At 35.1% G+C, this 16058-nt stretch overlaps 1 protein-coding gene across 6 annotated transcripts; it reads right to left on the reverse strand.

The window, feature by feature from the left end:
• Positions 1-440: 440 nt before the first annotated feature.
• Positions 441-14577, reverse strand: a1cf (apobec1 complementation factor). 6 transcript variants are annotated; one of them, XM_041262311.1, is made up of 12 exons: positions 14475-14577; positions 10474-10616; positions 8210-8344; positions 7790-7920; positions 7173-7264; positions 6858-7022; positions 6111-6208; positions 4857-5133; positions 3725-3942; positions 3011-3147; positions 2059-2189; positions 441-1282 (listed from the first exon to the last, which is right to left on the reverse strand). In XM_041262311.1, the coding sequence occupies exons 2-12, from the start codon at positions 10570-10572 to the stop codon at positions 1131-1133; spliced, it is 1635 nt and encodes a 544-aa protein (XP_041118245.1). In that variant the 5' UTR covers positions 10573-10616; positions 14475-14577; the 3' UTR covers positions 441-1130. The 6 variants fall into 6 exon arrangements, with proteins under 6 accessions (XP_041118245.1, XP_041118244.1, XP_041118242.1 ...); XM_041262310.1 differs by having other exon boundaries at positions 3725-3918; positions 7173-7411; XM_041262308.1 differs by having other exon boundaries at positions 7173-7411.
• Positions 14578-16058: the final 1481 nt, after the last annotated feature.

Here is a 16058-nt window from a genome sequence, read left to right on the forward strand (position 1 = left end):
AAAAAAAAAAAAAAAAAAAATAAAAAAAAAAAGAATAGATTTCTATACAAAAATAAGTTATTTTAAGTGCTTTTAAGCACACTTTTTAATACTGTTGCCACCTCTTGCTTCTTTGGCATTCATTTCACACACCTCTTGCCACTGTACTGTACATGTTCTGAAATGCTGTTTAGCAGAACACACCTTACTGGCATGCATAATGTAAATGGACATCTTAACATTGGTTTCCATACAACAAGTTGTATAGCCCCATTGAACAATACATTATACAATGTGGACTTTTTGTAAGAACTATATTGACAGTCTTATGTTTTCTTGGTAAAGGGATTCTACCTGTTGAAAAACCTTTAGTGAGATGTATACTTCTCTGAACATACTTCTCTGATAGCAGAGAGACAATGCATATTATTTAACAGAAGGGATACAGAAGGTATTCACTATCATTATGGGATGCTGATTAGTTTATTTGTTTGTTCTATTCTCTATTTCTAAGTCTGCTAAATCACCAGAAACAAAAAGATAATACAAACTTTTTGTGGTAAATAATTAAAAGAAAACAAAAAACATACCATTATAAATATAGGTTAATGCACAATTTAAAAAAAATTGGGAAAAATAACTTTGAGTCAGTTTGACTCAATCTTGCTTTGCACATCTTGAAACATGACCTGAGCATCAGTGTTATAGGTACAACAGGAGATAGTTGAGAGCATTTAAAAAGCACTGACTGTTTTGTACAAACATAAATATGTATTGAATGTGCATACCACTATGTTTAATATTCAAAAAGCAGTTTTGAAAGAGAAATAAAAAAAGACATGTAATTTGTAAACATACAAGCTTACCTATTCCTGAGACGAGTCAAAACGTAACAGGACTAGTATCACATTTATATTATTGAAATTATATTAATGAAGACACAGGCTAAAAAGTTTGTCTAATTGAAGATTTACATTATATTATTTCAAATAAATCTTAAAATAATTGGCAGGCACACAGACAGAAAACAAACTGTGGTATCGTACTCATCTAAATGACAACCTGACACAAGCTCAGGTAAAATGAATAACTCACAGATCATGTGCAATAACATAAACATGAACTAAGCCAATGGTCCTTTGGGAGCTGTCTCAGTAAACTCCATAGCCATCTCCCCGCGTTGCCATGGCAAAAGCGGGGTATGTCTCATACGCTGCATAGGCTGTTAGGTCTTGTCCTAAGGTGACTGCTTGCTTGAGCTGGGCTGCTGCTACACTGGCGGCTGCATTTGTTATTGTATACGCTGCAACAGGAGGCAAACATAGAGATGATGGAGAAACGATGTCAGCATGCAATAGATAATAACTCTACAGCTGTCAAAATGTATTAAAACCACAATATTCACACTATATATATATATATATATATATATATATATATATAATAGATATATATATATATAATATATATATCGAATATAGTTGTCTATATAAATATTTACATTGTAGGTTTTGAAGAAATATTACTGTAGAAAATGTGCTATAGATGGCCACCAGGTGGTGATATGAACACAGTTAAAATGTAACAGAAAAGGTTCATAAAAATAATACATTTTAGACACAATACTATTCACATCTCTAACTTTGTTGTATATTGTGAAACCTACTGTAGACAAGTTAATATCAACTGTGACAACCATCAGACAGTTTTTAAAATTTGCACTACTAAAAATAAAAAATAAAGTGTCACTAATTAAAATGTAAAATATATTAAACTAATAATATAACTTCCTATTGAATTAATTATACAGTCCAAATGTACCGGTACTCTCTAATAGAACCTAACATTATCCCGTCATGTCCAAACACTTGTAATAAAGAAAATGTAATTCATGATATTAATTCCTAATATTAGCGGATGCGTTACACATATTCGATATCTTGGAGTATCTTGTCTTACCTTAAGTAATGTATTCTAATATTGATGCTAATCAGGTTTTTGTACAGATGCACAGATGTGCCCCTGTAATTCAGGCTGAAAATGCGTGGGATCAGCTCTCTGTTGCAGACCTTCACATACCTGGGAATGGTGCAGTCGCTGGGGGCTCAGCCCCCTCTGTCTGCAGACCCAGGAACTGCAGGACATGCTCAGCAGCGTAGGTCTTTGCTTCATCCACTGAAGCACAGAGCTTTGTGGGTGTGAAGGGATGTCTGCAAGGAGATGTTGTGAAGATATGAAAGTTTCTTTAGATTTTCGTTCTCTGAATGTAGTGGAAAGGTTGCTACATTAAAACTCGATCTAATCCTGAATTTGGTTGAAAGCAGCATATACACCATCAGCCCTGTAATCCAAGAGGAAAAGATGTTCTGATGTTTTTACTGCTCGTTGTTTATTGAGTATTTATAGTACAATATACGACAGCAAATAAAAACTATGTAGTTTTCAAACTGGACTTTTGAGATGCACAAATGGAGTTGTAATGTTAAACGCTTGTAATATTCAAGAACAATCATAACAATTTAAATAGCGTATGATATTGTACTATTAAAAGGCAACAATGCTCCCAAGCAAGGGGATTAAATGTTCATAATGAGAAGAAAGCTGATGTGACATTTTTGTTTTTATCTTAACCAGGATTCAGTCTTAGTTTGTGGACAGATAAAGGGCACAGGATTGATTTATTGTGTTTATTTTGTGTATGGGTTTTTTAGAGGTTGAAAGCAAGCTCTCAAGCTCAGTCTAAACAAAAGCTTTTACAAAGGTTGTTGAAGTTCTGTCAAATGATTACAGTGAAAAAAAGGTGTTTTTTTTTTGTCAATACTGTGTGTGCACACATAGCGTCATGTAACTTTAAAAAGGAAACCTTTCAACCCTACTTTATTGATTTATTCTTGAACGACCCTTGCATCTGTTTTGTATTGAACTGTTGTGTTCCATGCCTAACCTAGGTCTGTAACTTACTCTCTTACATACATTTACATACATTCAACTCACAGTTGAAAAAATATAGATGGTAAAGATTGTGACTTACATGTTGGGATGCTGGGTCGCAAGAGCAGGGATGGTGATTTTGTATATGAAAAGTTGTCTCTGGTCGGTCCCAATGGCAGAATGAAGCTGGTAAACTGGCTGCCCCCAGTTATTCTTCTGGCAAATATCTTCCAATATCTGCAGGTACAATGTTTTTTTTCACAATATTTCGTTCACATACTGCAAAGCACGTTTTTCCTTTGTAGTGCATCGCTGTATATTTAATACACATAAATTAATATTTGTTTATATTAACCACTTTTAATCTGAATGTTGTTGCTATTTCATATATACAGGCAGTTTTTTTTTCTGTGCGTATGAAACACACACATTGTTGAATTGCTTAAGACACATTTGCTTAAATTAGTTCAGGAGACAAACCTGCAAATGGCAGACATTTTACACCCTTGTTTCTCTTCACCTTACAGGTTTGTGTCATGCAGGAAAAGATCTACACCCAAATTAGCTGACCTTTCAAGGTAAGCAGAGTTTAAGTGTTGGGTGTATCCATTTTTGACTTGCAAGCACAATCTATGTCCAAAAAAAATCATTAAAGACATAAATCCAATTCATCCGAATTTTAAGTTGGGCTGTTTTGGATTATTTTTTGCAAATGAGAATAGCCTACAAATTTAAAATGAAACAGAGCTGCTGTGATTCCCTAAGGCACAGTTCAAGTATTTTTGTGTATTACCAGGACTCATCAATCATGTACCTGAGGAGCATGTTTGATTGCTTGAGGTTTTAGGGTTACAGGATTCATAGGTGTGAGCTCCATTCCGGGCAAGAGGTCATAAAGCTTGTCCTCCCCTCGCTTGTCTGCCTTCAGTTGGTATCCCGCAAAACCACGGCCAAAGCCAGTATAGGCCAGGTACCCACGTCCACCCAGCCCTCGAACACCTGCAGCCCCTACAGGTACAGTCATGTAAATTTCTAGGAATGCAAGAAGGAATTGAATCGAATCATATCATATCACCAGAAATCACCTGGATTCATCGCATTCATATGACAGTTATCCATTTACTCTTACACAGTATAGCAGTGTTTATGGTGTGTGTGTGTGTATATATATATATATATATATATATATATATATATATATATATATTTATATATATTGATGGTTGGACCGAGGTTGGAAATAGGGCTTATTGGCAAAAACATTCTACTGTTTCTTGCAGTCCTCATATAGGTGCAACAAAAAGTTTGGCATCATTGCTTCAGCAATTATACTATATAATTTGCTTTGAGATAATTGTGTAAATGACATTGCATTTTATACAAAACTGACATTCAAAGCTTTGGGGCAATTTTCAGACCTGTGGACTTGATTGAAATCAAAATCCCATCTTTCACTTTATGACAATGCAAGTGTGGCAAACATAAATTGTAAGTGTAGATTATTATGATTTTTTACATACCTTAAACTCAAACTCTACAGCCTTGTTGTAATTTTAAACTTTCTTAAAGAATTTATAGCTTTTATATCAAGTCAGATTTTATTTATAAAGCACCTTTCATGGCAAGCCATCCCGAGGAGCTTTTAACAAGAAAACGGACATTCAGAAGTACACTTAGTACAATAAAAACAGCAAGAGAAAACAACAATAAAAAATTCAAGCAAATGATGAGGAACTCAAACCGAATAAACATGAATAAAACTATATAAAAAAGAAATATTAAAAAGATAGATTATATTAGATATGTTATATATTATATTAGAAATAAAATATTTACAGAATATTTTTTTGTCAGATGTATTACCACTTCACCTTTCAAACTGGTTCCATTAATCTATGTCAGTACAATATGTATTTAATGTATAGAATATAGACAATTCCAGTTACCTCTGATGGAAGGGGTGCGCATCATACCCCGGGAGCTGAAATGTCCCTTGTTGGGGGGGAATCGCATTGGGTTTGGGATGGGTGTGTAGGCTTGGGGTGCGTAGAAGACAGGAGCTCCCAGGTATGCAGCTGAAGGCTCATACACCTGCCCTAGTGTATAAGCATATTCTCCTTGCAGCACGGACCCTCGGCCCCCTGTCCCCCTTGTGTGTCGAACATAGCTGTCCTTGTCTACAGGTTTGGCCAATGTCACCTCAATTGGAGAGCCGTCCACCAGCTTTTAAAAGAAAAGAAAACTTGACTATTAAAACATATCCTTGTGACAGCATCTGAAAACTGTTTTTTTTGGTTTGGTTTTTTGGACAGAACTGAATGTTCTCCTCGCAGTAGTGGCCTAGGAGAGAGCACATCTTGTGGCAGATAAAATATGGTCTTCAGAGGTGAAAAAAACACAAAAAATGAATGTCTGTTCAGATTTCTCTTAAAGTCCAGCAGTGGCACTTGTGGTGAGTTGTACAGTTCGAATCACTATCTTTTGCAATGGGGTCATTGGAGTTGTACACAACAGAAAGGGTCACTGGCCTGACGGATGTGTGTTCAGTTTAGCAGTGTTTACCATGGAAATGGTATGTTTGTTACTCTAAGTCCAATTTTGGGTATCTTGATACACAGAATTTGAATCATCTAAAAGGACTGGACTTAATGGTAATATAATATTGAAGACTATCCAGTGTTGCAAATATTACATTTCGATGGAATACCAAACCCTACAGTAAGTTAGCCTAATCATTTAAACAGTGTGAACATGTTTATATGACTTCTGTACTCCATATGTTTCATTTATCAAACTAGTGCTATTATTATTAAATACATTAGAAAACTAGGAATACTGTTACACTGTACCCTATTGACATGCTGTGCCTATATAACTGCATGTGACATTTCTGGATAGCAGATTGCATATCATTCCTGGATAGCAGATTACATATCATTTCTGGATAGTAGATTACATATCATTTCTGGATAGCAGATTACACATCATATATGGATAGAGAATTACATATCATTTCTGGATAGCAGATTACATATCATTTCTATATCATATAGATTGTATATCATTTCTGGATAGCAGGGTGCATATCTGTAGTTACTTGAGTAGTTGGTAACACGACAATTGAAACCAGAGAAAATCGAAGCTGACAGCTGTGACAAGTCTTTTGCAGGAAACCTTCATTTCTAATCGGTTTGTATTACCTTTCCATTCAATGTGTTCATGGCATTTACTGCATCTTCTCTGTTGGTGAAGTGCACAAAAGCGTAGTCTCTTATCTTCTTTACTCTTTCGACAGCTCCTAAAAATATATTGTTCAATCAAATCACTGACTCTCTCATGATCTTTACTGATCCGTGAAATGATGAAGATGATGACTATTTGCCACAGCTCAGTAGATGGGCCATAAATCACACTGCTGTAGAAACTTTCAAATGACAAGGACTACAGCTTGCTGGTAAGTCCATGAAATAAGTGATCGTGATTTAAAAGAGAATAAAAACAATCTGCCATTCACATCCTCTTTGTCTTAACCAATTACAGTAACCTGCACGAATGTTCATATTGTTGCTTTATTGATATTGATTTTAGACATTCAATTTTAATAAAATGGTGAATGGATAAAAGGAAAATGATCAGCTTATTTTTTCATCTTACTTTAATGTATTGTTTTGTTTGTAAAATGACATTATCAGCTATCAAAGAAATATCCTGGTTTGGGAAGTAATTGAAAATGTGTCTCTCAAAATTGGCTTTAAATAGAAAGATTGAACAAAAGATTTCAGCTGTAGCAGCAACAAAAGCTCTCAAAAACCCTCCTGGGTACCATTTTATTTAAACGGTTGTGTGATAGGAAGCTACATTTTTCACATTGGCATAATCCCCAGCTTGCCAGTTTTTCTTCATACAATAGATTTTACCTTTTAACCCACAGTCTTCCGTTTAGTCACCTGGTTTGATGCCGTTGAATTCATTCTCAATGGTCTCCTCTGTGGTTGACAACATTAAGTTCCGCACATACAGGATTTTAACTGTTGCCATCGTATCTTCATCAACTTCCACCTCTGGCTCTGCCCAGTCCACTGCAATGGCATGGCCCCACAGTTGTATCCTCCCTATTGTAGTTTTGATCAGAAATAAGAGGTATGATGTACAGTACAGGAATAAGGAAACGATAAATGTTTAAACTTTGATAGAGCCTATTCAGTTGGTGTTAAGCACGAACAGCGACAGGTCAACAGAATAGAACACTCTGAAGTTCTTACCTGGCATCAGTTTCCTCCTGGCCATGGCAGCAGCTCGGTGGCTCTCATACTCCACAAAAGCAAAGCCTCTGTTTTTGCCCTTGTCTGCTGCGCTGGGATATACAATGCAGTTGACTACCCCGTCTGACACTTTGCTCATCTCTGCTAAGATCTCATCTCTTTTCTTTGTTTTAGGGATGCCTCCAACAAACAGGCGGCAGTTGTCAACACTCGCACAGACACCCAAAAGACGTCCACTCCTGAAGAACAGTACCCCTTACTGTGTCAGGTAAATACACATCAAAGCACAATAAAGCTACTCAAATTCACCAAGAATAACAGTGCAACATTGAAGGGCTCACCCAATAGCGAGTCAGGTTGATGCAAAAGTGACTTTTTTTTTTTTTTTTTACTGGTAATACAAACCCTGATCTCGATGTGAGATCATGCACTTCACTTGCTTGCTGCAATGTAATTATATGCATGAAATAATTTTGTTCTTCTTGTAATTGTTCATGTTGCTTTACAATCAATACATAGTACTGCTTATACTGTATATGTGTTTTACATCATTTGAAACACAGGTACTGAGAATTAGGAATATGTCTTAAAACTGGTAAATGGGAAAGCAGGCTTACCTTATTTCATAATTATTGAGCTGTTTCATTGCATTTTTGGCTTCTTGTTTGTTACTGAAAGTTACAAAGGCATAACCACGATTATTTCCGTTAAAGTCCATCATCATTCGTACTTCATAGATTTTCCCAAACTGTTAAAGTTAAAAAAACAAAACAAAAACAGAATTTATAAAACAAACAAATTGTTGTATTGCACTTGTTTTTCAGATTTTGAATGTGAAAAATGTAATGCTATGTTTTTTCAACCATTTCTAAAGAATGCTGTGCTGTAACAAATTAGTTACTACCTTTCTTTCTCACTCAGAAATGTATTGTAGAAAGAAACAACAAACTCCTTGTTAGTGGCATGTTTCTAAGGCTTTAGTTTAATATTCCTAAAATGGAGGGAAACGCAGGTACAGCTTTCCCTCCTGTCCTTACTTTTTCACAGAGTGGTACCAGCTCATCCTCAAACAGGTCCCGGGGTAACTTTCCAATGAAGATCTCGCTGCCTCTCTCAGGGGGTGAACCCTCCCAATCTGGTGGGGGACCGCCATATTTCCTCTGCCCATTTTCCTATAAAAAAAAAAAAAAAAAAAAACCCCAAACAATAATAACACATGAAGGGACGTTAAAATTAATAAAATAAAACAGTTTAATTTCAGTAAAATTTCAATATCCAAGAGCTTTCCACTTTACAATAAACACCAATGGATCAATAACTCCATTTGTGATCTGTACTAAGGTTTAGAACTCCCTTACAATGTTCCCACAATAACAATTCTTCTACAGAGAAAGCTAAACAAATGGGTTTGGTGGGAATCTGTGATGGTCATGTGCCCAATGCATTTAGAACTATGTTTGTTTGGGTCTTGGAGGCTGTTAAAGGCTGTAATTGAAGAAAAAGTACAAATTCCACTATAACGCTAACGCTGAGTGCAAAGTATAGGAGCATGTTCAAGGTTTCAAACTCTGCAAAGAAACAATGTTCAGATTACATTGTACCTTAATAACCCCTTCACATTCCAGCACTGTCTCGGGTTACAACTGAAACCCATAACAGTTTGGGAGCAGGGGGCCAGAAGCATTCAATTGTGCCTAATATTGTTTCAATGGATTTATACCATCTACATTCTGTTAATCAACAAAGTAAAACTTTTCAGTAGGAATATATACTATTTCCTGTCTCTGTATTTATAATAATCTTGCATTTGTTTGTTTTTTTAAGCTGTTATTTTAATACAATTGTGAGTTGGGCATAGCTGCCAACATGTTTTGTCTTTCTCTTGTAAAACCAAATATAAACTGAAACTACAGATATTTACTCTCGCTATAAGTCTTATCAATAGGATAAGACTGGGCAGAATGTTATCAGGTTACATACATAATATCAATAGTTTTTTTGAAGAAAAAAATGGTTCCTTATCTTAGCTATGATGTGTAAAGCAATATGTAAGAGAAAAGGTCAGCTTTTCAATAGTTCTAGTGGTTTGTGTTTTTGTGTCTGATTATCCACCACTAAAAGGGGGGGGGGGGGGGGGGGGGTGCGCTAGTAGATGCCCGTCTACCAAGGTCTTTACCTACACACTACTTGTAAGTAAAGACGGCAGCTTGTGGTTTCTGCTGTTGACAAAAACAACATTTTGTTATAAAAAGATCTAGAAAATTGACTGGGTCAACCGTTAGGGACTACAAAAATCTGATAGGTCTGCACTGAATATTTAGATTTATCTGCATATTATATAGTTAGAAAGACAATTTTAATATAGTCAATGTTTCTGGTAAGAAGCAAAGTGTGCTAAACCAGCGACACCTTGTCTTATATAGATCATTTACTAAAGCATAAACATAAAGTGAAAATCCAAGTCGAGTTTTTTTCTTTTTTTTAAACTAGCACTTATGAGTAAAGTACAACATTAATAGCTTCTGAACAACCAAGTCACGTGTCTTTTTATTTTAAACTAGTAAACGTTAACTGTTGGCACTAGATGGCGCCATAGACTAATCTTTTTACATGTTTAGGTTTGTAATGCACTAAATTGAGAAAGACTCCAGTTGCATTTCATATCAATAAATTTTGGTTGTCATGTTGTTTTCACAGTAATTAATGATTTTAAAATGCAACACCTTATGCATTTTAATATAGCTTACATGCACCACTGCTACCATTGCCAAAGCTTTTGGTCGAATGCATGTCTGTGTTAAAGTTTAAATGATGAACATTGCATGTGAAAAATAATATGTGCTAGGCCCCTCATGTTTACTTTTCTCTGCTCTTGTCTATGCTAGGATTAAATTGGGGGATCTAAAAAAAACCTGTGAAGTATGCAGTCCTAGGGCATTATTTTACTGTTTAGTTAAGATATGTTCCCAAAGTAAATGTCCATTGTCACCATGTTTTCTGAAAGTACCAAAAACCTGATTGAAGCTACAAAGAAAATAATTAAATTTCACAGGCTATTTGATATTCTTATGTTGTTTTTTTCTACTTTTGTAAAAGGTGTTAAGAGTGGTTGGAGTAAATGCTTTGTGAATTTCTTCCCTAGTTTACTTAATTATTTGATAAACCTTTGCCCTGGGATGAGTAAACAACCTTTTAAACCCAAGTGAATCTGTGTGACTAGTCATACAACTGGCTAACCTAAAAAACTGAAATGTTGTAGTCATATTCAGCTGCAACTGCTACTATTCATACTGACTCCTACCTGAAGCAAACCATATCCTGTGCGCTGGATCAATGTACGGAGGGCTGCTTCTTTCTGTGTGCCTGTCAGTCCATCCCCGGGTTTTTGATTTGATTCCATTGTGAGTGATTAAAGCAATAAATCAGCTTAATTAGGGGTGCTCACTGAAATTAAAGTTCAAAACAAATTAAAATTACATGGGAAGAACACACAGTTTTCTACTAGAGTAAATTATTTTCATATCAAAGTCTGTTGCAGTGATAATAGTCTCTGTTGGATGCTTGGTTTTCACTGTATATTATTTTCCTAAATCGACATTTCCCAGCCAAAAGTTAATGGAATTGGACCTTGCCAGTGGGACAGATCATTTCGATTTGTATACGGTGCTATCTTTGCTGTGTGGAAGGATAGGCTGTTAAGTTTGAAATACTCATTTTAATTCACAAAAGCCCCTCTATCCAGATAAAAAATGGATTGCAAAATGGCAGCCACCCTTGTCAGCAGCTACTTAATAGGTATTAGAAGTCTATTGCAAGCAAATATGTATTTACCTTGTTATTTCTGGGGAATGGTAAAGGGTTCTCTTACATAACCTGTCTGGTGTTTATCCTTGTCTTTTTAAATATGCTGAAAACACTTCAGATATACAGAACCGACTACTTTCTTATGCCGATAAGGATTTCATGAACAACAGCCAGAAATAGTGCTCCTGCTCTTTTTTTAATCTACATGTTTGGTCAGACATTCATAAACAAGTAAACTGCACAGTATATTGGAGTCTTAATCTTTTCAAACACATTGTAAGGTGTTTTTCAAACATTTTTAAAACTGATTAGGATTCCAATCTGTCTCTCACACATTTGTGTTTTGAATTATGATCCTGTCCTTAAATGTTTTGATAGAGAACACTGACATATATTGATAATGTATTGGTTCAATTGTTTAAAGTATGTCTTTAGGTCCTAAATGTCTGTGAACTGTTAGCTGAGATGTTGCCTAACATTTACAGCTGGTTTCACAGATCCTGATTTAACACTAATCTGAGACTACCTTACCTAAAGTAACATTGGAGAGTGCAGTATTGGTGCTGAACAGGGTCAGTGAAACCAACCACTATATATATGATGGGAAAAAAAGCTTAAGACAGTGATGAAGCTGGACTCCTCCTACTAATTTAAGTTGACAACATTAGTTTTCTTTTTGCACATTTAGATAAAAAAAATAGTAGCAGAAAACTAGCCAAATTCATTACCAAGTCCTGAATCCTGCCCTCAGGGTACTTCTACCTACAAATCAAGGTTACTGGATCTTAACATCTAAATGTATGACTGGCTTACAGATAAAAATGACAATGACTGTTTTTTTATTGCTACTTAAGAGAGAAAGAAAAACTCTAAAAATCAATCACAGTCTGTAGCAGCACTTTTGGAGCTCCATCCTTCAGATAATGGAACCTAAAACCAAGGATGTTGTGTACTTTTGCCAATTTTGCATTTGATTGTGAGAATTACTAAAATTATTAGTCATTAAAACACTTTTTCCCTCCTGAATGTTAAATTGTTTTTGTCCCCCATTGCCTGGCTTAGTATGAATGTTGTTTGTTATGTTTAAGTTAATTCTGTGCTATGTTTTGATCATAATTGACTTCTGTTAGAGTCCTTGTGTACATTGTCAAAATTAAAATGCATCTGGTTTCTTCTCATGTTTCTTTAATCCTCTGTGGCATGTAAGATATTAATTAGATTCTGCACAAAAAACCTCAATTGCAAGTCAAGTTTAACATATCAAAGCCTGTACAAATCAGTCTAAGTAAATGGAAAGCATTATGTTCTGATTTGGTGAGACCCTTAATCTTAGAGATCTGAAAAGACCAATGGAACAGTAATTTATGATTGAGAATCAAATTTGCTAATTTCAAGATAACATAATTTATTAAAATACCCCTCATATTATTTATTTTCTTGCACAGCCCATCATTAACATATTTTTTCTTAGTACATATGACAAAATGTGCACTTAGTAAACTGTGGTAATGAAAATGCAAACTGCTGTATGTTTGCACTGCGACTGGCCCGTCTTAGTACATCTACCCCTAAGTGAAGTAATGGCAAAGCATTCTCACAAAAAGCAGACGCCCCAAAAACAACTCATCTTGTTTTTTATTTTTTGCTCTCATTGTAAGTCATTATGCATTTCCCTTACTGACGCTTGTTATATCTCTTCCTCCATCGGAAAGGGGGTGGGAGGCCTTACAATTCTCATAAAATCAAATCCCATGTTGTGTGTATGTGTGTGTGTGTGTGTGTGTGTGTGTGTGTGTGTGTGTGTGTGTGTGTGTGTGTATCTATTTTTTTGCTTTCAGGGTGCACACTAATGTGAGAGCTCCATTAAGCCTCCACTGCTTGGCAGAGGTTCTTTCTGGAAATACCTGGTTACCGTTTGCATAAACAAGATAACTAGATGGGGGGCTTATCTTGTGTAGATCAATACCTGCTTTTTGAAGCTTGTTGACTTAAGCTAAACACATATGGTGATGAAGGCCATTGTGCAAGTCTGCTTGTGTATACCCACCAATCACTGTAGGGGAAGTCAGAACTGAAACTCTGAATATCAAACCAGGGCTTAAATAAGGTAAAAAAAAAAATAAAATAAAATAGAGTGGATATTCAATATTGAATAGTTTTAAAATATATGCATCACCAGTTATGATAACTGATAAAAGATAAGCAGCCATTCACAGAGGTAATGTTGCAGCTAGTTTTGTGCAGGATTTTGTTTAACAACATTCCCTAAGCTGTAAACAAATAAAATAAATAAAAACATACATAAGACCTCTTTTCATGAAAACCACTTTTTAAAAATGGCAGCATATACAAAAAAAAACAAAACCCTTATAGTTTGTCTAAATTCAAGCCTTTACAAAAAAGTTGTACTTTCATATTGTTCTTCAGTGAACTGCAGCAAGCACGTAACATTATGCAGTTCTTTTGACTATGAGAACTGCATGACATTTAACAGAAGGCAGTTTTTGTCAACTTAGTAAAACCTACACATGCCTTTAGAATGAGAGTACAGAATGGGTTTTCTTCCCCAGATTAACACTTTTTCCTTTTATCAACACCTTCTAAAACCAGGACAAATGGTTTGATTTTTCTTGCAGGAGTCTATTTTGTATTTCATTGTTCCAAATGACTGAAGAAGTACTGTTTGCTGTCATTCTAACAGTAAAAGAAGAATGCGCTGAGGCAGAAAATGTATACAAAAAATGAAAAAGTGAAATGCTGATTAATGTGTTGTAGTCAATGAGTTAATGTGCAATAAAGTAACCGTGCAAAATTCAAATAGTGTACATTCTTTGCCAAATTCGTTGTACCTTGCATTTTTGTAAAACAAAGCTGTCCAATTTAAACAGGCTAGCTGTCTGGATTAAATCCCTAATAATTTCCATGCACATCTTACACAACACAAAAAGTCTTCAAGTTATCAAGTTCATGTATGAATAATTAATACAACCATTCAATTAGGCTGTATCATGACAATTAAAATCACTGAACATAATTTAAATAACTCGACATTAAATAAAATGTTTCTAACTGGTAGATGTTTACAAGTCCTGTAAAAATATGTGAACAGAATACATTATTTGGTACATTACCTTTCAAATGATGCAAAGGAATACATTAATGAACATTAAAATAACACCAACTGTGTTTGCAAATTGGTAATGCTCTCACGAGAAAGAAAAATAATGTACATGTTCTACATTATATAGTACAAACACTAGGACTGGTTATAATTGATCATCTTGCTCCCTCATACTGGCCAAAGGTCAGAGCTTAGTCAAAATACACAATACATCCCATTAACCACTGGTGAATAAGACATCACTTTCTGGAGCAAAAACTAGCTGTTAACACTAACATGTAAATTCACAAAGAGAATCCCTTTCAATGGAAGACACAACAATGCAAGAGCAAAATCTTAAAAGGTGCAACTGTAACTTGAATACAAAAATGAGTTACCTGAGCAATTTCAGAGATCACCTCCCGGAAGAGTCCTGCCTTGATTAGTGGATTGGGGACGTGTCACTTTGGGTAGTTTGTAATCCTCATATCAGACTCCAAAGGTTCAGTGTCCAGAGGTTGGTTTGCAATCCCAGCTAGTTAAATTTTAACTTGAGCTCTATCTCTCCACTCCATTCAGCACTTTGTCCACAAACAGTGTCGCTGTATTCATGATGATACTTTAAACACAAAACGATCAGCTTCAAACAATATTCTCAATTTCTGGGTAATGGCGTAGATTTTTTTTTTAATAACTAAGTTCCAGATGCTTTTAATGTGTGTTGCAGTGGATAGTGATGTGTAAGAACAATATACTTAAGTAAAGTCACATCTTTTGGAAAACTGATCAATCTTGATCTTTAAAATAAAATCAACGTTTCCATGGTGACTTCCATAGCAACTGGCAATAATCAAATGTTTGATTTCTAGATTACACATGTTGCAGAGACAACAGGGACCTTTCTACCTGTTAGAAAAGATTGGGGGAGACAATTCAGTACTGACTGACACAAATTAAACAGATAAAACTCCTCTGTTAGTGTTATAAAACAAATCTGGGTTGATGCAGCCTAATAAAACACATTTGTGAAAATACTGTTCCATGCATGTTGGTGCCACATAAACATATGGTATCACTTCAGCCAATAAGCAAAGCCTTCCTCTTGCTACGTATTTATAGATAATACTTTTTTCAAAGAATGAATAAGCTCTTTACACCAAAAAGGTAGTTTGCACCAGTTTTGGTTACAGTAAAACACATACTCTTTTACAAAACTAGTAACATCAACTTGAAAAGTTAATTCGATGACTTAAAAGTGTGGCAAAGTTCTTTGTTACTTGTGTGTAGCATTAGGACTACATGCATTTTCTATTCTCAAATTTGCTGTTGGATATAAATCTGTGTGATTGCGCTGGACCGCTATCACAAGATGAAACTTAAATCACATGCTCTAAACTATAATGAATGCAAATAAGATGTTACTATTTGAGAACTCCTGCTCTGAACTAGAGTAAATGCACAAAAGATGATACTATTTATTTGCCCCAGTGAACGCAGTGCCAACAATACTATTGCATTGACCTGATGTGAAACTGTATCAATTGCATTTTTGTTTATTGTTTTTGTATTATTCTTTTTGTTATGTAATGCAGTTCTAGAAAAGCCATTTTAAGGTACAGTAACCCCGTTCATTTGTTTGTTCATTTGTTGTCATGCACCTTAGTTCCATGTTCTAATATTTGCTTTCTGGTGTTGTGTATTTGAGTTAGATAGGCTCTTTGACATCAAAAGCTTTTCTGTTTTAAACTGGGGCAGACCTTTTGCGAGGGGCTCAAATATTTCATCATATATATGTTATAGGACTTCTCTGTCTTTTGGATATATAGTAAGGTCTTCAGTTTTTCAGTGTTTATCTATTCTTGTCTTCTGTGTTTTTAGTTGTTCAGACTGGCAGCCTATATACCCTACATGCTTAATGACATAAAGCTATTTTCCTTGGTATTTTATTAGCAATATAAATTATAAACCCAACATACAAAATA

The sequence above is a fragment of the Polyodon spathula genome, chromosome 10 (assembly GCF_017654505.1).
Source record: "Polyodon spathula isolate WHYD16114869_AA chromosome 10, ASM1765450v1, whole genome shotgun sequence".
NCBI lineage: Eukaryota > Metazoa > Chordata > Actinopteri > Acipenseriformes > Polyodontidae > Polyodon > Polyodon spathula.

Coding starts and splice junctions, on each gene's coding strand:
- a1cf (XM_041262308.1), bottom strand. CDS start 10,572: ATGGAATCAAATCAAAAACCCGGGGATGGACTGACAGGCACACAGAAA. Junction 3,943..4,856: donor GCGCACCCCTTCCATCAGAG/GTAACTGGAATT, acceptor TTGCATTCCTAG/AAATTTACATGACTGTACCT. Junction 3,148..3,724: donor CAATCAAACATGCTCCTCAG/GTACATGATTGA, acceptor TTGTACCTGCAG/ATATTGGAAGATATTTGCCA.